This window comes from Sarcophilus harrisii, chromosome 1 (genome assembly GCF_902635505.1).
Source record: "Sarcophilus harrisii chromosome 1, mSarHar1.11, whole genome shotgun sequence".
NCBI classification, from domain to species: domain Eukaryota; kingdom Metazoa; phylum Chordata; class Mammalia; order Dasyuromorphia; family Dasyuridae; genus Sarcophilus; species Sarcophilus harrisii.
The window spans coordinates 663,314,820-663,340,083 of NC_045426.1; the positions used below are offsets into that span (position 1 = coordinate 663,314,820).

Here is a 25,264-nt window from a genome sequence, read left to right on the forward strand (position 1 = left end):
CAGCATCTTCCTCTCGGTTCTGGTGGCCCCCTCCCGCCTCCCTCCCCGCGGGGACGGGACGATATTAGCATAAACCTCCTTTTTTCCTTGTTTTCTATTCACACTGAAGGTCAGAGCCGAGCTGAGACAGGAACAAAAACAGACTCTGCCTTTTGCTTTCAACTTTCCCCAACAACATGGCTTGGGGGAGTTTACCGGGATAATAGGGAGAAGAGGCTCCAGGAGGCGCGGGGGGGGGGGGGGGGGCCCGGGGACAGCCGGGGGAGGCCCTTCCCCCTCATGCTCGTCTGGAGTTTCCTCCTCCGGCAGCCAGGGAGGGGTCAGGCGTGCAACCGGGCAGGCCCCGGCAGAGCCCCTCGGGTGGGGACAAGGAGCCTGCTACTGACCGACTGTGTGACTTCCACTCTGCCTCAGTTTCCCTCTTTGTAAAATGAAAGGTTAGAACTCTATGACTAAGGACCAAAAAGCTAGATTGTTGATTTTCTTTTGTTCAGTGAATAAAGCACGGGACCAGGAGAATGGGAGACCTGAGTTCCATTTCTACCTCAGATAATTACTAGCTACACTTGACCCCTGTTTGCCTCAGTTTCCTCATTTGTAAAAGGGAGATTAATAATAGCGCTATCTTCCAGGGTTGCTGTGAGGATCAAATGAGATGAGATTTGTAAAGCACTTTATGAACCTTTTGATGCAATATCAATGGCAATGTGCCATTTCGAAGGGGAGTGCTGAGCATGTGTTCCAAGCCCACAGAGGAGGAGGAGGGGGGCATTTAGAGCTAACCCCTCATAGTCTACCTGAGCAGTCATGTTGGGTAAATGAGGGAAATGGCTTTCTAGTTACTCCCCTAACTCTCTGTTTCTTTACCAGTGAAATGGGTCTAATCCCTTGTCAATTTTTTGAGATTGTGAAGATCACACTAGAGACCGATCAGATGGATCTTTTGAAAACAAGGAGAATTCTAAGACTAAATTGGAGATGAATTGATCAACTCCTTTGGAGGAGGGAATTTTTATTCTGGGAGTTCCCCACATCTTTGAAATCACAAATAAAATCATACATATGAATGAAAAAATACACATGCACATGTGCACAAACAGCTGTATATATTGGTCTTTTCTAGGACCCTGGACTCAAGACTTTTTTTTTTAAAGAAATAAAAATGCTTTGTTGGCTCCACCCTCAGTTCCCACAGGCCTCTCTCTGGGTGTGGGTGGCTCTCATCATCACAGGATCATTGGAACTGTCCTGAGTCATCTCATTGCTGAAGAGAATTGATCATCGTCTCATCTTGTTGTTGCCGTGTAAATGTGTACATTGTGTACGACGATCTCCTGGTTCTGCTCATTTCACTCAGCATCAGTTCAGACGTTTTAGTGAATATTTATTGAATGAATAGATGAGTGACTACATACTGTTCCCCCTCCCAGGAACATTTCAGATGATCTCAGATTTGGGCGAGGTCTTGGAACACTTTAGAACTGGGGCAGATTTTAGAAACCATCTTGTCCAATCCCCTTCATACTTAGGAAACTGAGGCCCAGGGCAATGAACCTTGATGGAGGCATTTGCCCCTTCAAAGAGGGGTCTGTGGAAGCCTGAATGGTGAAGCTTCAGGCACTAACAACAGGTAGGTGGAGGGAAGGCACTGACTCCTTTTTTTTTGACCAGGCAGGGTCTCCCCCATTCTCCCAGGGATCAGGAAGTGAAGTTGTGGCTCTGCCTCGTCAGTGCTTCTTCCCCACATTCTTTCCTCCCTTTTCCTCTCTTCTCTGCTCTTATCCTGGCCCTGGAATCCTGGGCAGAGCATGCCCCTTCCTGAGCTAGGGATCTGTCCAAGAAGCCTGGGCTGATGATGGAATCATTAACTTTCACTGGCACTCCCATCGACTCCCAAGGCACCTCCTGCCCCTGCCTGTTTGATCTCCAAGCACCAAAAGTACAGCCTTGGGCGCTGACATCCTCAGCCCCTCTGTCGCCATAGGAACCGGCAGGAGGGGCTCCCGAATGGCCCTGTCTCAAGAGGGGTGGGCTGGAGGAAGGGGGGCATGAATGAACCTGAAAGAGAGGAACTTCTGTCACAGATAAAGACAAAGGCAGAGGTTATTGGTGTCAGAGAAGTTGCAGACAGAGGCAACTCTGCTGCTTCCTGCGTTGCCTCTGTTGGTGGGAGGGGAAAGGGAGGAGGAGGGGACATTTAAAGCTAACCCCTCTATGGCTTTTAGACTAACTGAATATGACAGCTGGGAAGAACCTTACAACATAGGATGGTAGATCTAGGAGGACACACTCTAGTTGGGGCTAGGAGGGTCCTTAGAACTCAGGATGTCAGAGCTAGAAGGGTCTTTAGAATAATGGATGTCTGAACTTGGGGGGGAAACTTAGAACCCAGGATGTCAGAGCTGGGAGGGCCCTTAGAACATAGGATGTCAGAGCTGGGAGGGCCCTTAGAACAGGATATGTCAGAGCTGGGAGGGCCCTTAGAACTCAGGATATCAGAGCTAGAAGGGTCTTTAGAATAATGGATGTCTGAACTTGGGGGGACCTTAGAACCCAGGAAGTCAGAGTTAAAAGGGTCTTTAGAATAATGGATGTCAAAACTTGGGGGGACCTTAGAAAAATGAATGTCAGAACTGGGGGGACTTTAGAAGCCTGCTGGGAAGGCCTTTAGAACAGAGAATGTCAGAGCTGGGAGAGCCCTTAGGACACAATGTCAGAGATGGGGAAGAAATTTTAGTGTTCCTTTACATAAGAATTTATAAATCATCAGTTTTCATATGTAAGGTCATATATAGGCTCTGAACAAGGAAGGGCCTCCCCTAGGATGGATTTAAATGGTCATTCAGTTTCTTGAAGCTGTCTTCAAGGGGAAACCTGCTCTCTTCTGACACAATCCATTCCACTTTGAGGATAGCTCTAATTATTATAGAAACAGAGAACCTTACTAATTAGCTCTAATTATCATAGGAACAGAAGGAACCTTAAAGGGCATCTACTCTAACTTGTTTTACAAATGGAGAAACTGAGACCCATAGTTAATGACTTGCCCCAGATTACATAAATTTCAAATCCCAGTTCTGAATCGGACCTGTTATCCTTCCCCAGTGCTACACTGCCTCCCCAGGTGTTAGGAAGTTTTCCATAGCTTGCCTTTTTGCAACTTCTTCCCATTACCCCTCATTCTATCCTCTAGAGCTAAGACCTCCCTCTTTCACGGGATAATTCTTCAAATTCAAACAGCTTTTGTGTTCCTCCTAAGTCTTCTCTTCCCCAAGTTTAAGATTTCTGATCAGCTCCAGGATGGCGCAGCCTTTGGACCCTTTGCTGTCCTGCTTGGGGGTGCTCCAGATGATCAATACTCTGTCCAAAAAGTGGCACCTAGGACTGAACCTGACAGTTCAGATCCTGCCATCTGGCCCTGAGCAGCAGGGTACAAGAGGGCTATTGTTTCCTTAGTCCCGGCAGGACTCAATTCCTCCATTAATTTCTCCTTGGATATCTTTGTTCTTGGCTGACATAGCCTACAATTGACTCAACCTCACCCAGATTTTTCTCAGACAATCCACTGCCTAATCATTCCTCCCCCTTCTTACACTTGTTGAGTTGATTTCATGAAACGACATGTAAGACTTTACATTTATCCTTATTAAATATAATCGTGTTAGAATTGGCCTGTCAGGGTCTTTTACAATTCTGATTCTGTCCTCCAACAGGTTAGCTTTCCCTTCCAGCTTTGTGTCATCTGAACATTTGCAAAGGGTGCTATCTAAGCCTTTAGCTGAGCCATTGATAAAAATATTCAACAGCACAGGGCCCAGTGCAGATCCCTGAGGGCACTCCACTAGAAATCTCCTTCTAAGTTCACATCAAACCCTTAATTATGACTATTCTTTGGCACCAGCCATTCAACCAGACTGAGCTATAATCTAACCCACATCCCTCTACCACTTCCACAAGAATAATATAAGAGATTTCATCAAATGCTTTAAAAAAAATTGCAAAGATTTCCTTCTCTAATAGGCTAGTAACCCTGTCACAAAAAGAAATAAGGTTAGTTTGGCATGAGTCGCTCTTGATGAAATCCCAGTTGGCTATTTGTGATCAATGCTTCTCTTTTTACTATGCATAGGATCATAGATATAGAGGTAGGAGGGATTTTAGAGGCTAGTTAGAGAAGCCTCTTCATTTTACAGATGAGGAAACTGAGCCCCAAAGAGATGGAACGATTTATCCACAGTCATCCAGAGGGTAAGTGACTGAGCTGGGATTTGAATCTAGAACCTATGGCTCCAAGGTGAACATAATTTCAAGGATCAAAGTCAAGCTTGCTGGCTCTCTTTCACCCTCCACACCTTCTTTTATTTTTTATTTTAAATTTAGAACATTTGCCTTTTTTTTAAACAACTTTTTATTTACAAGGTATATGCATGGGCAATTTTTCAGCATTGACAACTGCCAAACTTTTTGTTCCAACTTTTCCCCTCCTTTCCCCCATCCCCTTCCCCAGATGGCAGGTTGACCAATACATGTTAAATATGTTAAAGTATAAATTAAATACAATATAAGTATACATGTCCACACAGTTATTTTGCTGTATAAAAAGAATCAGACTTTGAAATAGTGTACAATTAGCCTGTGAAGGAAATCAAAAATTCAGGCAGAAAAAAAAAGAGGGATTGGGAATTCTATGTAGTGGTTCATAGTCATCTCCCAGAGTTCTTTCGCTGGATGTAGCTGGTTCAGTTCATTACTGCTCTGTTGGAACTGATTTGGTTCATCTCATTGTTGAAAAGAGCCACATCCATCAGAACTGATCATCATATAATCTTGCTGTTGCCGTGTATAATGATCTCCTGGTTCTGCTCACTTCACTCAGCATCAGTTCGTGTAAGTCTGTCCAGGTCTCTCTGTATTCATCCTGCTGGTCATTTCTTACCAAACAATAATATTCCATAACATTCGTATGCTCTAAGTTACTCAGCCATTTCCCATTTGATGGGCATCCACTCAGTTTCCAGTTTCTGGCCACTACAAAGAGAGCTGCCACAAACATTCTTGCACTTATAGGTCCCTTTCCCTCCTTTAAGATCTCTTTGGGATATAAGCCCAGTAGTAACACTGCTGGATCAAAGAGTGTGCATAGTTTGATAGCTTTTTGAGCATAGTTCCAAATTGCTCTCCAGAATGGTTGGATGTATTCACAATTCCACCAACAATGTATTAGTGTCCTTGTTTTCCCACATCCCCTCCAATATTCCTCATTATCTTTCCCTGTCATTCTAGCCAATCTGACAGGTGTGTAGTGGTATTTCAGAGTTGTCTTAATTTGCATTTCTCTGATTAATAATGACTTGGAGCATTTTTTCATATGGCTAGAAATAGTTTCAATTTCTTTGTCTGAGAATTGTCGAACATTTGCCTTTTCTTCTTCCCTGCCCTTATTGGGGGTAAAGGAGGTCACAAAGAGCTGGACATGACTGAACAACAACATAGGATTGGCAGAAGGGGAATGATGAGGCAGATGATTTGTAATCAGAATCAATAAAACATGAAAAATCACTAGAGACATTGGGTGAGGAAGAGGGAAGCGTTAAGGATGTTTCCTTAAAGTTTTATGAAACATAGTGCCTGGAACAATGAAAAGAAACATGGATTATCAGAGCTAGGGGAAATCAGAAAGTACAGTTCATAGAACATGCTCTAAGGGAGGGTCCTTAGAACCCAGAATGTCAGGGCTGGGAGGGCTCTTAGAACATGGGATGTTAGAACTGGAAGGCTTAGAATACAGAGTTATTAGAACAAAGATTACTGGACTGGGAAGGCCATTAGATCATGGAATGTCAGGGCTGGGAGGGCACTTAGAACCCAGGATGTCAGAGCTGGGAGGGCCCCTAGAACTTAGTTTAGGACATTGAATATCAGAGCTGAGAGGGCCATTTAGAATACAGAATGGCCAAACTGAGAGTGATTTCAAAGATTATTTAGTCCAATCCCTTCATAATATAGTAAGAGGAAGAGAAAGCAGTGACCTGCCTCAGTTTACTTAGCAAGTCGATGGCAAAGTTGAGACTTTAACTCAGATTTCTCTTTGGGATCTCCTTTCTTCTCAGTGTCCATCCTGCATCTAGCACTTAGCACGATGATCTGGCACATAGTAGGCATTTTAATAAATTCTGGGTAATTGATTGCAAAGAAATAAATGAATAATAGATTCGAAAACTTCCAAGTACCTCCAAATAGATACTACGTCACCCCTCCTACCTCCGGTCTTCCTGAAACAACAACAAAAGAACAAACTCTCCTCAAATCCTACACAATTAGGGCAGATTATAAATGGTCCTAGGTCTTAACACCAGTGGAGAATGTATGTGTGTATGTGTGTGTGTGTGTGTGTGTGTGATACGAGTTTGTGTAGCCAGGAATAACAACACCTGGGGCAAATGCAGTTGGGAGGGGTGGGGAGCCAGAGCCCTGGAGGCCACTGCTGGGAAGGCCATCCAAGTGCTGCTTTTGCCCCCAGTCCCAGGTGGAAGCCCCTCCCCACCTCACAGGCTTGTGATGTCACAGTGGCTGCCTGGGGCCAGGTAGAGGAGGGATTGGGGGTGGGCAGCAGTGGGGAGAGATAGATTTGTATATGTGTATAGCTGAAGCCAGTAGAGGCCTGTAGAGCTCCAAGGCCTGCCTAGGGGAGGAGGGATACCTGTGGAAGCCAGAGCCTCAGCGCTGCTGGCTGTATATCGGGTCCTTGTGGGGCCCTCCGTGGGTGGGGGCCAGGATGGAGCTTCAGAACCCGGTCTCTGTGTGTGTGTCTGAACTCCTGCCTCTCTCTGAGTATCTGGGCTCTGTGTATGTGTGTGTGTGTGTGTGTGTGTGTGTGTGTGTGTATCTTATAACCAGCTTCAGCCCAGGAAGTGTAATGACGGCCCAGGGGACGCTCCCTATCCCCGGCAAACATGATGCTGTTATATTTAGATGAGGCGATTGCAGGGCCCTCCTGGACACACAAAACTGCCTGGTATTTTCCCCCCTTTTCTTTGAGTTTTAATGATTCCATGATAGACTGTCCTGCCAACTGAGCAGCCTTAATGAAGTCCTCTGGGAGCTTCCCTCTTTGCCCCTTGACCCTGGGGAAGGGCACTGAATGGAACCTACCCCAAGGACGATCCAGACAGGTCACTTCCTGGCCGCTTTGGCTTTTCCGATGGCATCACCTGGGAAGGTCAAGATTCAGACCAGTGGAGGTCCACCCCAGGACTTCCCCTGCTCACCCCCCTACTGCAATATGGTCCACCCATAATTCAGTTCTCAAATCATTGCCATAGAAAGAGTGTGTATTCAACTTTGGGGAAAACCTTTACCTTTCGGGAGCTTCGATTCCTGCTCTGTAAGATGAAAGAGCTGGACGAGGTGATCTCTGATGTTACTGTGACTGACATTCTGGTTTCTAAAGCCTCTCCAAATTCTGACTGGTTCTAAGGGCCCTCCCAGCTCTGACCTCCTGGTTCTAAGGGTCCTCCCAGCCCTGACCTCCCGGGTACTAAGGGCCCTCCCAGCCCTGACCTCCCGGGTACTAAGGGCCCTCCCAGCCCTGACCTCCCGGGTACTAAGGGCTCTCCCAGCCCTGACCTCCCGGGTACTAAGGGCTCTCCCAGCCCTGACCTCCCGGGTACTAAGGGCTCTCCCAGCTCTGACCTCCTGGGTTCTAAGGGCCCTCCCAGCTCTGACCTCCTGGTTCTAAGGGTCCTCCCAGCCCTGACCTCCCGGGTACTAAGGGCCCTCCCACCTCTGACCTCCTGGGCTCTAAGGGCCCTCCCAGCTTTACCATCCCATGTCCTAAAGTCCCTCCCAGACCTTATATTCTCTATTCTAAGGGCCCTCGTAGCTCTGACATCCTGCATCCTAAGGGCCCTCCCAGACGTGATATTCCCTGTTTTAAAGTCTTTTCTCTACTTTCCCTCCTTCTCCCCTAGATGTTTGGGATTGAAGTCCGAGTTCTGTGTAGCCAGAGCTGCTCTCCACCACCAGGGGGTGCTCGAGGACCAGGTGAGTCTGCCCCCTGGCCAGGCCCTGATTCACATTCCAATCAAAGAACAAAGACAATTAGCAGTGGAAGGTAATTAGAACGCGGAACATGGACTGTCAGAGCTGAGAGGGCCCTTAGAACATAGAATATCAAGGCGGGACCGGGCCTTAGACCCTTTCTAGTCTAATGCTTTTATTTCACAGGTGGGGAAACTGAGGACAATAATATTGTGGATTTCAGAGGAATCAAGTCTAGCATTGTAGGACTTCCTATTACTCTTCAGCCGTCGTGGCTAAGTGTTAAGTGAAGCCCCTTATTGCCTCAGAGGGACCGGGGGGCTGGTCCTTGCTGAGCTAAGGCAGACATAGTGAGTGGGAAGGGAAAGCAGAGTGACGGGACAACTGTCCTGATGGCGGCGAGGGGGGGACAGAAGCAGTGTGTGTGTGGGGGGCAGACAGACACACCAGGAAAAGACAGACTCATAGTCTGGTATCATCCACTCCGACGGAGCGGCAAACTGAGGCAGCTCTGGGGCTGAGGAGTCCCGGAACGAGCGCTTCAGGGTAGATTCCTCCCTCCTCCCCCCCTCCCACCCCTCATCCCACCACATCTATTCAGAGCAGAAACAGCTCAATCTCGTTTTTTCCCCACCCACCATAAAACTCAGAGGGACCATTTAGTAAGTTCCTTTAATAGACCTGAAAGGGGCAGAAAACCAAGAACCATTTTTCTTCCCTTGATTTTGAAAAAGGCGTCTGTTTTCTGGGAGAGCCTCTGGGACCTCCTGCCACCAAGGGAGGCTTGTAAAACCAGCCTCAGATTGCTTTGGCTTCTGGGCCCCCAGAGTCTTGGGGAAATGGAGCCCACAACCACTATTTCAATCATGGAGCATGGGAGCGGTTCTGGGGGGCCTGCACATCCCGGAGCTGGGCTCTGGATTGGAGCAGAGAGGGGGCCCTGGCAAAGAGGGAATGACAACATCTTATTCTCCTGGTTTGCTGTGTGACTTTAGGATTTTTGGAGTAGGGGAAGCAAAGGGGAGGAATGGGACAGAGAAAAGAGACCTTCCTTAACCCAGCCACTAGCAGGGGCATTTTACAAAGCAGCATGGAGGCAAGTGTTTATAAAGCACCTACTGTGTGTCAGGTACCATACCAAAGATTTTACAAATATCTATTTTGAATCGCACAGCAACTCTGGGATGTAGGTACTCATTTTACAAATATGGTAACTGAGGCTGACAAGGTCATAAAGCTAGTAAGACCAAATTAGAACCCAACTCTTCTATACTCTAGACCCAGAACTCTAGGAACTATGGTATTCAGCTGTCTAAGGTTCTAGGTCATCAATACTCTATATCAAGAACCTCCTTTTTAGCTATTTCTATCTACCCACATCTATTTCCTTCTCCCCAAAAAAGTTTTTCAGGCACTTGGAAGCTATAAGATGACTCAAGTACTCCCTGGGTCTTGGCTGTCTCCATCTGGGGAAATAGGTAGCTTGATGCTTTCCCTGCCTCTTCTAGGTGGGTGTAAGGAGTATGGGGTGAACCCCCTCTTGCAACTTGTATCTTGTAATCCTGTATACATCATTGTCCTTATTAGGTCTACATTTTCTCATTTATAAAATAAGAGGCTGGACTCAGTGACTGCCAAGAACCCTCCCAGCCCTGACATCCTGGGTTCTAAGGGCCCTCCCAGCTCTGACCTCCTAGGTTCTAAGAGCTGTCTCAGCCCTGACATTCTGTGTTCTAAAACAGGGCTTCTTAAACATTTTTTACTCTCAACCCCTTGTTGCCTGAGAAATATTTATTCCACTCTGGGCAGATAGATATATAAAATAAGTATACATCAAGTATAATAAGTACAAATCAAACATTTAAGATAATAAATCAAAAATAAATTTATTTGAAAACAATTCATTGGTATACAAATCCATTTATTAAAGATAAAAGCAAATTTGCCTATTAATGAGATGCATGTGCTTGTTTATTTTCACATAAAGAAATAAATCTTTGTGGAATATTTGATAACGTTTATTGTTGTCAACTTTTTCCAAAACCTCCATATTTTCTTGACCTATAGTTTAAGAAGTTTTGTTTTAAGTAACATGGCTGTTCTGACATTCTATGTTCTAAGAATCCTCTCAGCTTTAACTTTCTGTATTCTAAGGGCCTTGATAGTCTTTTATTCTTCTGCATTCTGCGCTTTTTCCCAGTTTTAAATCCTATGATCTTATGAAAATTCCCAAGGGTTTGGCTTTGAAGGGGTTAATCTTGTCGATGGCCAGTGAAGGAGAGTCCATTAGGGCCAAGCCTTACCCTCCCTGGTCTCTTCCCTATCCCCACCTCAGTCTGGGGGGGCCAGTGGGAAGAGAAGAGCCCAGGTCTTGGGGGAAGGACCTATGCTGGGTAATGCAGCTGTGGTTACTTCTGGCTTCCTGACATCCCTGCTGGTTAATGGACTTGTCTCTCTTCTTGTCTCCTCCGGCCCCCCTCCCTGCCCCTCTGCAGCTGCCCCCTCCTAGCTCTGCACACCCAGAACTTGGCAAGGAGCAATTAGCTTCACCCCTGCCTCTCTTAAGCAGCAGAGGTCTCCCCTCCTGTGAGTGTGGGTAGGAAGGGGGTGTGTGCTTTGGTTATCGGGAGAGTCAGAACTGGTTCTAGGAGTTTGGGTTCCTGTGGCAAGCATCCAGCTTGACTTTTTCGCAAGCCAAAACCAAGCCTGTTCTTCTTGACCCCCAGGTAATACTGCCCCTCTGACTCCCCTGTTTCAGCCTGGGGAGCCCCAGGTGGCTCTAGTCTCACCTGGTACCACCCTGGCTTCGGCTATCAATCAGACCAAGTAGCCCAGGGGTAGACAAAGGAGTTGCCTCCGGTCAGATTCTGAGCCTTATTAATACCAGGGCTTGGGGAAGGTAGCCCTCTGTCCCTTTGTCATCATGGGGGTCAGGGCACAGAACTGGGAGGTGGAAGTCGCTAATTTACAGTGTCAGCTAATACATTTTTCTCCTTGAGTCTCAGTTTTTCCATCTGTATAATTATGGGTCTCTTCTAGCTTAGACAGTCTATGGATATCTCTTCCAGTGGTTGCTAATATTCTAGGATTAGAATGTCTCTGTCTTCTTAGAGCCATCTTATCATCACAGACCTTGGAGCCTGGGATAGGATGCGGGGGGTGGGGGATGACTCTTTTTACCTTTGTTCATCCGTCCCCTGTGTAACTCTTTCTGGGGCTTGGAGAACAAAGGGGAATGGCAGAAGGAACCAGAGGCTCCATCTAGGTGGTGCAATAGGTAGAATCTTAGGGAGTCAGGAAGGTTTGACTTCAAATGGGACCTCAGATATTTATTAGCTGGGTCCCCCAGCCTCAATTTTCTCATTTGTAAAATGTAACAAGAGTTCCTATCTCCCAGTATTGTTGTGAGGATAAAATGTAAGGGACTTTGTAAATCTTAAAGCATGAGCCCTCTCTCTTTCTGTATATGTTACACCCACATATATAATTACTAATTTTATTATTATTACTTTTCAAAATGATCTCATAAACTTCAGACTGTGGTCATTCTAGGAGAGTTGGGTTTTAGAACCAGTCGTGGGAGAGGATGAATAGAATTGACTATAGCTTACCAGAGGGTACACCTTCTCCACCCCTGACCTGTCAGAATTCTTCTTTTGACTTCTGATTTATTTTTCGTTTACTCATTCATTAGATTAAATATAGCTTGCTGCCACATAAGCTCCTTGAAGGCAGGAGTTGCTTTTCTCTTTATGTGGTATAGTACCTGGCATACAGTAGGTGCCCAATTGTTGCTTGTTGATCGATCATTTGTTCTTGAATTCATTCTTCATTCATTCATTCAACAACGTCCCTACCATAATCATAGAACTATCTTGGATATACAACCAAACTTAGCCTGCCCTTGTTATTTTTGAACTCTTTAAAGGGAAATGACATGTAAACAGATAACCAAATACAATGTTACTAGATTATGTAGCTACCATGAGGATATTCTGATAAGTAATAAAGTAGTCCTGTAAGTCATATCAGAGAGGTCTAAGCAAAGTACTACATGAGGTCCAAGGTGGTTATTAACCTGGGGTTCAGGATGAGGGCCATCACAGAAGGCTTTCCAGACAGACTGAATTGAAAAGTTAGGGTCAAACTGTGAAGGCCTTGACTGCCAGACTAAGGAAATTTGGTTTTATTTAAAGAAATCTTAAAGGTTCTTGACTAGGAGAGTGATTTGATCAGAGACGTATTTACCTTGAAGTCCTCTCTATCATCCCAAACTCAAATCGATGTAGTCAGATATTTATTAAGTACCTACTGTGTACAGTCTTATGCTGGGAAATGGAGGAGATACAAAATATAAAGACAACATAAGTCCCTGCTCTCATGGAGGAAACAGTCCAGAAGGAGATAAAACAGAAAATGCTAATATATAACAATATGTGGTTAAGTGCATTACAGAGGGTCAAAGTGCAGTAAAGGTCAAGAATGGGAAGGGGTAGGAGGTGTCAAGAAAAGCCTTTCCTGGAGGAGGTGGGCTTTCAGACAGGCTTGAAAGAATGGGTGGGAGATCAGTTCCATTTGTTCAATAATGAATAGAACCAGCTACACCCAACGAAAGAACTCTGGGAAATGAGTGTGAACCACTACATAGCATTTCCAATCCCTCTGTTTTTGTCTGCCTGCATTTTTTATTTTCTTCACAGGTTAATTGTACATTATTTCAAAGTCCGATTCTTCTTGTGCAGCAAAATAGCTGTATGGACATGTATACATATATTGCATTTAACATATACTTTAACATTTAACATGTATTGGTCAACCTGCCATCTAGGGGAAGGGGTGGAGGGAAGCGGGGAAAAATTGGAACAAAAGGTTTTGCAATTGTCAATGATGAAAAATTACCCATGCATATATCTTGTAAATAAAAAGCTATAATAATAATAAAAAAGAATGGGTGGGAATTCAACAGATGAAGATGGGAAGGCACAAACACAGGGAGTAAAGGCAGGGAGATAGGAGGACAAAGAATAGACCATTTTAGAGATGGATTCGGTGGCCTGTGATAGATGGATTTGGAGGTGGGGGAAAGAGAGAAGAGCCATTCCCCACCACTAAACCAGAGTCCATTTCTCTTCTGCCTAGGGATTCTTTATCTCCTCTCTCCTCTGGGGTTCCCCTCTCTATCAAATTATCATCTAGGGATATTTCCCTCCACTCTGTGCTTTAGCTATCTCATCTGCCTATCCAGGGGTCCCCTTTGCCTCCTCTTCAGGGGTCCTTCTCTCCTCTTCCAGATCTGGGGGGTCTCTGTTTATCTGCCTCAGCATCCCTTCTTCCTTAAGGACCCCTTTCCCAGCCTCTATTTGGACAAGCCTACAGCTCTATCCCTACCCCAGCCTGTGAGGCTTTCAGTTCCTAACAGGCAACAAAAACAAACCCAATTGATAGACAAGTGGACAGCTTTATGATAGTTTTGCTGCTGACAGGGAGGGAAAAGGGGGAGGCAAGGAGGCAGGGAGGGAGGCCGCCTGGCAGTGGCAGCCTGCCCAAGATAAATTTTGACAGGAGGAAGAGGGGGAGAGAATAACCTGGGTGGTCTGTAGTGGGGGGCTACTGCACATCCCAGAATGTCTCTCCTGGGCTCTGGCTAAGGTCTCCTCCCATTAGGAAATCACATCTATCTCTTCCCCTCATTTCCTCCTCCCCCAATTCCAGTGTATGTGTGTATGAGAGCCAGCCTCTCTTTCAGTGTATGAGGGAAACAAAGGCAACTTCCTAAAGAGGTTCGGTTCACAGTGGGAATGGGGCGGGGGAGAGAAGGCAGAAACATGGTGAGATGAGATCCGGTCTGGTAGGGAAAGAGTAATGGGTTTGGAGTCAGCAGGCCAGGTTTCCAGCTTACACTCTGTGGGGCTCAGTTTCTCCATCTTCAGCTCTAAATCCTTGTGCTTTCATACCAGAGTAAGTGTGAGAGGCAGAGAGCCATGGTGATGGGGAGAGACAGAGAAAGGGAGACAGGATGATCAGGGTCAGAGACACAGAATGAGACAAAGAAAGAGAAGAGCTGGGAGGTAGAGAAATACGGCGAGATAGAGAGGGGAGGAGAGTCAGAGACAATAAGCCCAGAGACACAAAGGGACGGACTGAGAGACAAAAAGATATGGGCTGAGATACAGAGGAAGTAGATGAGAGGGAGAGATAAGATGAAACACAGAGACCGAGGGATGGACTGAGAGCATGAGAGACAGAGGGAGACGAGATGGGGGGGAGGGGAGGGTCGAGGTAGAGGCACAATTAAATGGGATGTGAGACGGAGATGGGAGGTGGGTGGGTAAGAGACGGGGAGGATGAGCCCCGAGAGACAGAAGGATGGAGCAGTGGTGTCTCTGCGGCCGCCGGCCTTGCACTATGTGTGTGCGTGCACTCTGTGTATGCGTGTTCCGAGCGGAGGCCGGGACCTTTGCTGGAGGATGGGAGGGGGTTGTGAGGATTGGGGTGAGGGGGGTAGAGGCCGGCAGGGCCCCGCCTTTGGGGCTGGGAGGAGGAGGGGGAGGGGGCGCCGAAGGCGGTAACAATGTGGCCTTCGCGCAGAAAGCGCTGGGCCCCGAGGGGAGGGGGCGTCAGGCCCGGGGGCGCAGCCGCTGCAGCTGCAGCCACCGCCCGCAGGGGAGGCCAGGCCCGGGCAACGACTCGAGGAAGGCTGACGCCGGGCCCACAAGGAAAGACCTCCGCTCTCGGCTTGCAGAGTGGCGCAACTTTGCGCGCCAGGAGGACCCTCGCCTACTGCTCGTGCGTTCCCCAGGCCCCAGCCGGGCCTCGGCCTGTCCGCGCGCCTGCTCCAATCCTCAAGCCCGGCAAGAGGGGAGGGGGCGGGGCCTGGAGGGGAGGGGGCGTCCGGTTCCCCCCTCCCATCTCTCCCGCCTAGTACCTCCCACCTCCCCAGGCCCCGGTCGGACCCGGCTTGTCCCGGCGCTTGCTCCAATCCCCAGACGGGGGAGGGGGTGGGAGAAGCGGGGGAGGGGCCCGGACGCAGGGGCGGGGTCTGAGGGGGCGGGGCCCTGAGGGGAGGGGGCGCTCAATCGGCCACCCTCTGCCCCCAGCCCCCGGCGAACCTGTTGTGGTCTTGGCGCCGAGCGCGCCCCTCCGCTGCCAGCGCCCGGGACGCAGCCGCCGCCGCCACCGCCGCCGCGGGGTGGGGGAGAAGGAGGGAGAGGCGGGAGGAGGCTGGGGGAGGCGGCCCCCGGCCGGGGCGGGGCGGGGGCCGGGGCCGGGCCGGGGCGAGGGGGAGAAGAAAGAGAGAGAGGCAGCAGGAGGAGGAGAAGAAGGAGGAGGAGAAGGAGAAGGAGGAAGAAGAGGAGGAGGAGGAGGAGGAGGAGGAGGAAGGGGGAGGAAGGAGGCGGAGCGCGCCGGTAGTGGCGGCTCTGGGACTCGAGCGCCCGGGCAGGATGGGGCCGCCGGGGAAGGCGCACCGGGCGATCGACGAGGTAGGCGCAGTGCCCAGGGGGCTGTGAGCATCCCAGCCGAACCACCCCGCCCGGTTGGACCACTGCAGCTTTGTCGGGCGGCCTAAAAGGGGTCTTCGCGCCCCCCTCTGCCTGCTCAATCGCCACTGCCGCCTCCAAGCCCCCCCCTTCCTCCCCCGCCCCTCGAGAGACCATGGGCGCCGAAAACTTTGTCTCCGCCTGACTTCTTTCCCAAGCTGACCGGGGTCGGCTGCGTGAAGAGGTTCGTCGCCACCTGTCGCCAGTGGCTGTCCCCCCCACCCATCCACCCTTCGCGAGGACCTTCGGGTGCGTGCAATCGGCTCCGGGTACCCGAGGGAGCGTGGGCTTCCCGCCTCGCCCCAGTGCGCCTAGGACGGAGGCCTCCCTCTTGACTGGATCTCTAAGCGCGTCCAGACCGCCGCACGCAGCTTGAACCGCCGGTGCCCCCGGGAGCGCGCTGCCAGGCGAGGAAGAGGAGGAGGAAGGGGAGGAAGGAAACCCGGACGCGGCGCCCAGAAGCCCGGAGGAGCCGGCGGAGGAGGCACCCCCTCCTCTCCCATCCCCCCCGGCCGTCCGCCAACCCAAGCCCCTCACCTTCCAGCTTTTGCAGGGGCGACCGGAGCTCGGAGCTGGGGGGAGGCGGCGGCCGGGCGGGGGCGGGGGCGGAGGAGGAGGAAGAGGAGGAGGAGGAAGAGGAGGAGGAGGGCGGCGAGCCGGCGGCCAGACCGCGAGCCGAGCCGAGCCGAGTGAAGAGCGGAGCGGACTCGCACCATGGTGCAGCCGGGATTGCTGCCGCTGCTTCTGCTCGCCCTGGCCTGCGTCCGCGTGTGCACGGACGACGCGGCCAAAGTGATCTCCGACCGCTATGCTGTCTACTGGAACCAGAGTAACCCCAGGTGAGCGCTGGCGCCCCCCTCTGCACTCTCTCCAGCCCCGGGCGCACCCTCCCCGCTGCCTGGGACCCCTAACTTCCAACCAAGTTTTTCTGCCCGGGCCGGGAGGCAGGGGCTCCGGTTCCGGGCCAAGTTTCCAGGGCTCTTGGAGGCCTTCCCTTCCCATCTCATCGAAAAGTCACCCACGTAATCGAAGCTAACTAGGTCCTTTCCCCGGAGAGCCCAGGGTCCGGGGAGAGGTTTGGGGGAGAGCATCCTTCCTCCCCTCCATCCCAGCGCCTCCCAGCCCCAGACTTTCCCCTGCCTTCCAACAGGGGAATCCGCCCTTGGGGAAGGAGTTCATAGTGACAATGTAGGCTCTGCCAAGGGGCCGGGGCACACGCATTCACACTTGCACACACGGCCGCGATAGCTGAGGATTCGGGCTGTTCTCGGCGTTGCTGGGCAAGGGTGTTCCGTGGCCAGCGTGCGGGGAATGGGAGGAAGCTCTTTTTGGAAGGGATCCGGGGTCCCTTCCTGTACCGGGAATCAAGAGCCAAACGTTCTTCACCAAGACCGGTGCTTGGGGGTCCGGAAAACCTGAGCCGACCCCTCTTGGCCTTTGCCATGGGAGGGCTGGTGATGCAGCTTTCTGGGTACTGGATTGGTGTGGGCCGCTTTGGGGCAGGTGAAGTGCCCTGTGACAGTCTGGGATGAGAGGCCTTTGCCAGGCGTCTTCCTGCCCCCATGTGGGACATCCTGAGTGTCCGGCTGTCCCCCACCTTGTTTCTTCTGGAGCAGGCTGATTCCTTAGTGAGAGAAAGAAGGGCTAGGTTCGCTTCGGTTCAGGGATTTGGGGTGGGGTGGGGTGCGGTTTGGCCTACAGCTTGTGAGGAACATTGGTAGTAGGGGCTGGTGGGAGGGAGGGATACAAAAATTTAGATCTGGAAAACGGCCTTAGTAATGATCGTCTCTACCTGTCGTTTTACGGATCAGGAAATTGAGGTACAGAAAAGGAAATAATGTGTCCAAGGTCAGGTATCAAGTAAGGAGCAAAGCCGGGAGTCACACTCCCGTTCTGGCCACTCCAGATTCAGTGTGTTACCTGTACTGGCTGGGGACGCAGCTGCCCAGGGATTTCTCCCAGACTGAACTTTGGGACAAGTTCAACCTTCCCTTTTCAATTTGCACCCACTTTCTCCCTGTCTCTCCATTTTCCTGGCTTCACCTTTCCCTCCTGTCTCCTTTATTCCTCCTGGGTCCTTTCTTCTCCCAGTCCTGGCTTCGACTGTAAATGGTGGGCACGGGTATAGAATGCCAGGGAGGCATGACTCTGCAGTCTCTTACATCCCCCCAAAACTCAAAAGCAAAGCTTTCTGTGCTGACCATTAACACTGTGTGATGACTGGAGATCTTCCCTTTGGGGCAGGAAAATGGGTTATCTGAATTCTGGGATTCTCAGTGCCTGGGACAGCACCCTCTCCCCCCCCCACCCCCATCTGTTTCCAGCCCTTCTCTTTGCTCAGCTCTCTGTGTCCAATAAACCTTGGCCTGGGAAGCCTCATCTTCCTGCCACTAGGTTATAAATGTCCACACCAGGTTTCCAAGAAAGTTTTTTTCCCCTCTTGTTTTCTGGGTTTCTCCCTCCTTCTCTCATCTCTTCCTATTCAGCACATTTGCTTGTGGACATCTGGCCTCCCGGCCTCAGCTGGGTTTGGTATGATTCTGGAGTTTCTGCCGCAGAGGCCATTTCTTCTCTGCAGCCATCAAAGTTACTTTCTTATCCTTAATAATTCGGGGTCTGATTTTCTTTCTTTCTTTCCTTTTTTTTTTTTTTAAATAATGAAAAGGGATTGAAATTTCCCCAGACGACCCCGTGTTCCCATCAGGGGAGGAGCCTTGACCTGAGAGAAGTGTTCAAAATCCCCAGGCTATGGGGACCTTATGAGAAAGTTGGGGGAATTGGTGAAGGAGAGGCCGGGGCTGTGGATCGGAAACATTTCCTGCCCCAGCGAGCCCATGAATCGGCTTGGATTGTATGTGCAAATCTCTTCCCATTTGATTGTGGACCCATGTTATTATCCTGCTTCTTGCCTGCATCTCCCTCTCCTTGAGCTTGAGGTTCGGTACTACTGATCTATCAGATTCCCCCCAAAATCTACCGAGGGTGTTCCCCTCCTTACGTCGGGATCCTAGTGGCTCAGCTTGCAGGAGTGGGGCTGTTAGCAAGAATAGGCAGAGGGTGAAAAATATAGGTGAGTCGAGCTGTTTGCTGAGCCCCCTGGGATTCCTCCCTCATCCGTACACACCTCACTTCTGTTTCCTTCACCCCTGGCTTCTAGGTCACTTAGAAGGAAGACCCAAGCCACAGAGAAGGTCTTTTAAAAACCATTTCCTATTTGTCTCCCGCCAGTTGACTAGCTCCTTTTCTTCCTGGGGATGTCTCTAGTGGAAGTTGGTCGGAAAGTTTCCTGAATCCTTTTGGGGGTTTCCAGTGTATTATTGGGGACATTGGAAGGGCAGACCTGCCCCACCCCAGCCCCTTGAGGGGAACCCTTTCAAGGAATCCTTGAACCCCCTTCCCTTAGCTCGAATCAATTTCTCTCCCGCCCATCCCCTTTCTTCCCTTGTTTCCCAGGCCCAGCTGTGAGCCCACCGGCTGGGTGCTCAGAAGTTGGGGGCCGAGGTGACTCCTGGCTTTGTCCCTCTCTCTAGTGCTGAGAGTGATAGCTTTCTCTAGGGGTCGAATTCTGTCGCGTATGGAATTTATTATCTCTCTCTTTCTAGTGGTAGTGTTTGGGAGGGGGGCGCGGGCTGTGGGGAGTAGAGAAGGAAGGGGGATTTTTCCCTCCCCCCTTCTTCCGAAGTTTTTGGTTACAGCTTCAATTCCTTCCCAGCTCGCTGGCGTGGCTGGGCCTTTTGTTCTCATAAATGCCAAACATATGCTGAGACCCTTAAGTAAGGAAGGGACGGGACTTCTCTGCCGGCCGCATGATATATCAAACTTGGGGATTAGGGGCTGCTGAAATCATGGGCGATGTTTGCAGGCCTTCAAGTCACTTTGGGTTACAAGGGAGACAAATAGCCATTTGGAAGACGGCCCCTGAATATTTCTCTTCCCCCATCTACCCCCCTAATTGCTGGTAACTTCCTGACTATAGGGTCCCTTGTTCTGCTACCTCGTCTCATCGGCTGTTTCAGGGCTGCCTGCCCTGGGATGTGGCCCCTGCTCTTGCCTTCACTCTAAAGGTGTGGCTCTTTTCTCTGCTCTGTCTCACCCTGTGCTGGGACTTTTGGGGGCTTAGGTGGGGGGGGGCTTGCTGTGACAGAGGAAGCCCAGAGCTGTACGTCGCCTTTGGCCTGAGCCCCAGCTGCCGCGGTACGGCCCGGTTATCTTCAAATAGATGGATTCTTGGGAGGCTTTCTCTTCCTGCCACCTCAGGTCCCACCTTTTCTTCTCCTCTAAAGCTCTTCTTTCCAGCTGAGGAGGGAAAGAGGTCTCCTGTATATCTAGGGGCAGAGCCAGTGGTGGGAATGTGTGTGAGTGTGTGTGTGTGTGGAACAGGGGGCTGAGTTTCCTCGATCTTTTAAAATGTGTGTGCGAAGGCTTCCCAGCTGTGACAAATTAGAAATAAAAAGATATAATCCCGAAAACATGTGGGCTTGGCTCGCGGGATCAAGCTAATATTGTACGGTGTGAGCAATTTGCCTTCGTTACAGTAATCCATGCTTGATAATTGTACCCAAATTAAAAATCAATTGTCAGGTTGGAAGCACGGGTTTGGCTTGTCCGGAGCTCAGCAGTCTTTTTAGGGAGCTTGGGCGGCCCTGATGGGTCCTCCGGGGGCTGTTGGAAGCTTTCAGCGGCCCCAGGTGATGGGTTCTCTCTGCATCCCCCACCCCGGCCGCAGCTAAGAGACAGGACTTCCGTGGTCCTGCTTGGGGTTGCGGGCCATCCGCTGGGGAGGCCGACGGGAAGTTGTGGCTTCGCTATCCTGAGACAAAAGAGACACAGACAGATCCGACTCCCTGTGGAACCAGGGCGAGGCATACTTGGTTTTTGAATATTTGAAGGGTGTCTTTGTTGCTTTGGGTTTGAAATAGAGAGATAGTCCTCTAATAACCCGGTGAGCAGAAGCCCCCAGATGACTGTAGTGGTGGTGGGGGTCTGACTCCTGGGCGGACGATGGGGCCTTTTGCTCTGTCTCCCCTTACTTGCCCTCCAAGCTTAGCCACCCTGGCGACCCTTCATGGGGATGGAAGCCCACTCGCTCCTATCTCTGGCTGCTTGGCCGGGACTTTTGCTCTTCTGAAACCTGGAGAAGTAGAGGAAGGCCGGGGCTGAGCCCGGCCAAGTAGCCCAGGCCCCCCCTTCCTGGGCTGGAGGAGGAAGCCGACGGTGTGTAGAAGGTCTGGGGGATTGGGGACAAGAACGGTGGGACAGGTAAACACCTGGACACCTCTGGACTTTGAGTAGCCAGCCGGCTGGCCGATGGCCAAGCCCATCTTTTGCATCTCTGAGGAAACCAAGGAGAGAGAAATAAATATTCTCTCCTGGTTTCCGTGTTCCATTGTACCTGCATATAGGTAATAAGTATGTGGCAGTGTTTCCTGAATTACATTTTTGCCTGCTGTGAAATGCATTTCCTGTGCGTGCCCGGCTGGCCAAGGGAACACAGCCCCATTTGGCATTTAGACAAAGATAGGGACGTGCCTGTGGTACAATTTGCTCGGTCTGGCCGGTCACAAATGGTGCTGGTGGCTCAGGGGTCTGGGATGTCGCTGGAGACTTGCTGGTAACCTCAGGAGGGTTACCTTCTAATTGAACTGCTCTTCTCCTTCTCCCCCTTGCCTTTCCCCCCTCCCTCGGCTCTGGTCACTCCTTAGGGGCTGGGGATCCAGGCTGGTTTCAGCCAGGGGCTGGTAGGCAATGATCAGAGATACCACGGTGCTGTCCCCAAGGACCACAGTGTCCTCCTTGCCCCCTGCTCAGCCTGGGGTGACAGGATGATGGTTGCCCTCTGCTGTCAACTGCGCCCCCCCAAGTCCCATGGGGACAGAGTGAGAGAGGGGGGACATAGGGAGTGGGAGGTGATGGTTCTTAGTGGGGAGCTGGCAGGAAGAAAGGGAGAATCAGTAAATGAAGTGGGAAAGGGCAAAAGATGGCATCTCTGCGGGCAGGAAATGAGGTGCAATGTCCCTCCTCTGCCTCTCCTCCAGTCCCCAGGTCCCAGGGGGGGTCAGATGGAGCTTTGAACTGGAAGGAAGATAGAAACCACCTAGTCTGGCCTTCTTATTTTACAGAGGAAGGAAACTGAGACCCAGAGACATCAAATGGCTTATCCAAAGTCTCATTGCTAGCAAGGAGCCGAGTTGGGCTTGAACCCAAGTGGTCTGCATTTAAATCTAGCACTGTTTCTGCTAAATCTTCTTAGAGTCTGGAAGCCTCAGCTTCTTCTTCTGGAAAACGAAGGTCTATGAGATCCCATGGTTGGGGGACTTGGATGGTAGTGATGTGACCTGGGCAGGCAGAGGGTGGGGGGTTTGTGAGCTGCTTTCCACCCTCTTCCTCCTCTCGCTGCCTTAGAAGGGGTTCTGGAAAACGGGGTGCTCTGCTCTGTTCCCTGAGCAAGGTCCCCCACAGCGGCCGTGTGGTTGGGGGCTTCTGGTAGCTTCTGCCCTGCCACGTCCCCTGCTGTGTAGGGTCAGAAAAGGGAATTGGTGTGTTTGCAGGCTGGGAGCGCAGGGATGATGATGCATGTTGCTTGGCACAAGGCAAGTGATGAGCCTGTGCCAGGAAGGCCCCTGGGCCTCCCATCAGGTGGGCCCGACCCCGATGGGGCTCCAGAGCCGGGAAGAAAGGGGAGGTCAGTGCTGGCAGAAGGCGGGCAGGAGAGCCCCGAGTGTCAGATGAAGGCCCTTTGGCTTTGGGGCTGACAAAGCAATAACAAAAGAGAACTGTACCGGCACCCCCATCCTCCGGGGGTCCCTGGCCAGGGCCTCTCTACCTTCTGCTGCGGAGGGAGGGTGGGGAGATGCTCATGCTGAGGATTTGTGTGATCTCGGTCAGTTGGAAGCTTCCAATCCATCCTCTTGTTGCTCTGTGAATGCCGGGCTGCGTGACCCCATTTCCCTCACCTCCTCGTCCATCTCGGCCCCTGGGACACATAATCTCCTGCTGCCTTCTTTCCAAGGGCTTGTGGCCTCACGGCCTGTCCCCAGTGTAAGGTGTTTGTCACTTCTCCCCGTCTCCCCGGCCCCCATCCTCCCTTTGCCGGGGCTTCCGACCTGGCTCACATCTGGCCAGAAGCAGACGAGGTTCGGGCCTCTAACCAGATCCTCCTACCCAGTCTATCCTCCTCCTCCTCCCCTGCTGGAGCTATCTTCTCAGAGATTCCTGACAGCTGCATGTTTAGCATCCAGATGTGGGCTGATGGTTGTGCATCATTTTGACATCTGGCTGGGACCCAGGGGGCAAAATGTTGCCATTTTTAGGGTGTGCTCTGCTCCGTATCCTGACCGAGTATCCTCCTCCCCCCTTTCTTCCCACCTGCTGGGCACAAAGAGGCTTATTTTGGGGGGGTGTTCGGGGAGTGTGGGCTACCTCTTCCAGGGAAAGGAGGGAAGCACATGTGAGTTTGGGAAGAGCAATGGTCTCTGGGCCAAGCAGAGCAGGGACTACTGGTGCTGATTGAGCTTGGCGGGGGTCCTCCCTCATGGTACCAGAAGGATCCTGGAGGGGTACCATACTCTGCAAAGGGAGGGGTGGCCCAGTTTCTCAGAAAATGGCGGAAGTCAAAACTGTGATTCTCTTCTAAGATGGCAGAGGTGCCAGTTGGCACCAGTCCCTCCTAGTGCCCCCATATCTTCCAGAGGTGGTTAGAGGTGCCCCCTCCCTCCCTTCCCCCTTTCACCTGTATGTTACAGTGTGGTAACATGTACAATTGAGTGTGCAGTGGGGGGGCATGGTAGAGCTGTGTTTTACCTGCCGCTTTCTGGGAATATGGGGGGAATTAATGATGGCACGGAACTCGCTCACCTGCTTTTGGAGGGCCCGGGCCCTGCTCACTTGGCATGAGGAAGGCCTCCGGGCCCCCTGGCCGGGTAAGGTCCTACACAGAACATTCAAGAGGAGGGAAGGGGGCTTCTTTGGTGCAGGTGGGATACAACAGGAGGAGGTGGTTGTTTGGGACCTGATTTTCCTTTGCTTCTGAATCCCTGGACCGTAAGGATCCAGACAAAGGAATCTCTGGGATTTGCCTAAATGCAGAGTGGCCAGTCTGATGGCAACCTGGCTTAAGGGGAGAAAGCCTTGACCTGGAGAATGGTTCTGGTCTGAGACCATTCCTGTCTGATGGGATGTTGCTGTCAAAGGGCCTGCTTCTCAGCCAAGTGGGCATCTATCCCTGCACGTGCAGGGTCACATAATGCACAACATACAAGAAAGAAGGGAGAGGGAGGTGGGGGCGGCTCTCCCACCCCCTCAAACCCGGAAGAACATTGATTTCGTGGGAGCTGAAGGCAGGGCAGGAATCGGGAAGATCTGAATTCAAATCTGGCTTCAGCTGCCGTTTGACCTTGGGCAAATCGGTAAATCTTACCTCAGTTTCCTCATTGCTAAACATGCGGATAATAACATCACCTCCCTCCCAGGGCTGGGGAGAAGATCAAAGGGGATAATAATTGTCAAGGGCTTAGCCCAGTGTCTGGCATGTAATAAGAGCTACATAAATGTCAGCTATTACTGTTAACTGTTATTATTATCTCAGCACCTGGGGCTGCGGCAGGTAGGAATATTCAGACAGACTGCAGGGGACACTGAGGAGGGAGGCAGCATGGTCTAGCGGACAGCACTGGAGTTAGCAAGGCGTGAGTTCAAATTCCACCTCAGACATTTCCTACCGTGTGACCCTGCCCAAGTCACATCTGCTCTTTACGTCACAGTTTCCTCATCTGTAAACTGAGGGTGATATAGCAGCTCTTTCACAGGGTTGTTCTAAAGATTACGTGATGTGATGAATACAAAACCCTTTGCCAACCTTAAATGTGCCGGGTGAATGCCAGCTATGACCATCTCTTTATATTTTGTTGACGAGTTCTGAGCCTCATAGTCCGAAAACGAGTTTTATCCTTCACTACTGTTGTTATTATTATTATTTAGGGCCTGAGATCCAATCCTGGGTGTGTTTATTACTTGAGTAACTGTGGACTAACTCTCTCCCTCTCTTCTTTTGTAAAATGAAGGGTTTGGTCCAGTCCATGTCTTTGAGCTCTTGAGCTCCAGATCGTTTCCTAGGGAGTTTAAGAAGAGAAGACCCTCATGTTGGCTGGGTCTACAATTTCCCTTCATGGGGTGACATAGGTCACCCTGAATCCCCAGGAGGAGGAGGAGGAGGTGGAGGTGGGAGTGTGCCTGAAGCCAGGCCTGTGTGGACATAGAGGTGACTCATCCATAATTCAGAGAGTCTGGATCAGGGGTCCTCAAACTACAGCCCGCTGGCCAGATGCGGCAGCTGAGGATGATTATCCCCCTCACCCAGGGCTATGAAGTTTCTTTATTTAAAGACCCACAAAACAAAGTTTTTGTTTGTACTATAGTCTGGCCCTCCAACAGTCTTAGGGACAGTGAACTGGCTCCCTATTTAAAAAGTTTGAGGACCCCTGGTCTGGACCATCCAGGGACATCTCCAGTCCTCCTGATCTGTATCTGGACACTGGACTCAGATAGCTCTGGGATGGAAAGTGAGGCAGGTGACCTTGCACAGCCCTCCCTTGCTTAAATCCAATTCGTTCATTATGTCATGGTATCACCTCCCTGATGTCCTGGTTATCCCCGAGAACAAAGGACAAACCACAAGAGGAGGACACTGA

The 25,264-nt window shown here is 50.7% G+C and overlaps 1 protein-coding gene across 1 annotated transcript in view; it reads left to right on the forward strand.

Annotated features, from left to right (window-relative positions):
* Positions 1-15,386: 15,386 nt before the first annotated feature.
* EFNA2 (ephrin A2) overlaps positions 15,387-25,264 on the forward strand; it is an 86,986-nt gene continuing 77,108 nt past the window's right edge. The window contains exon 1 of the mRNA XM_012542252.3: positions 15,387-16,417. Coding sequence (XP_012397706.1) covers positions 16,293-16,417 — 125 coding nt within the window. The 5' untranslated portion in view covers positions 15,387-16,292. The remainder of the gene's footprint in view (positions 16,418-25,264) is intronic.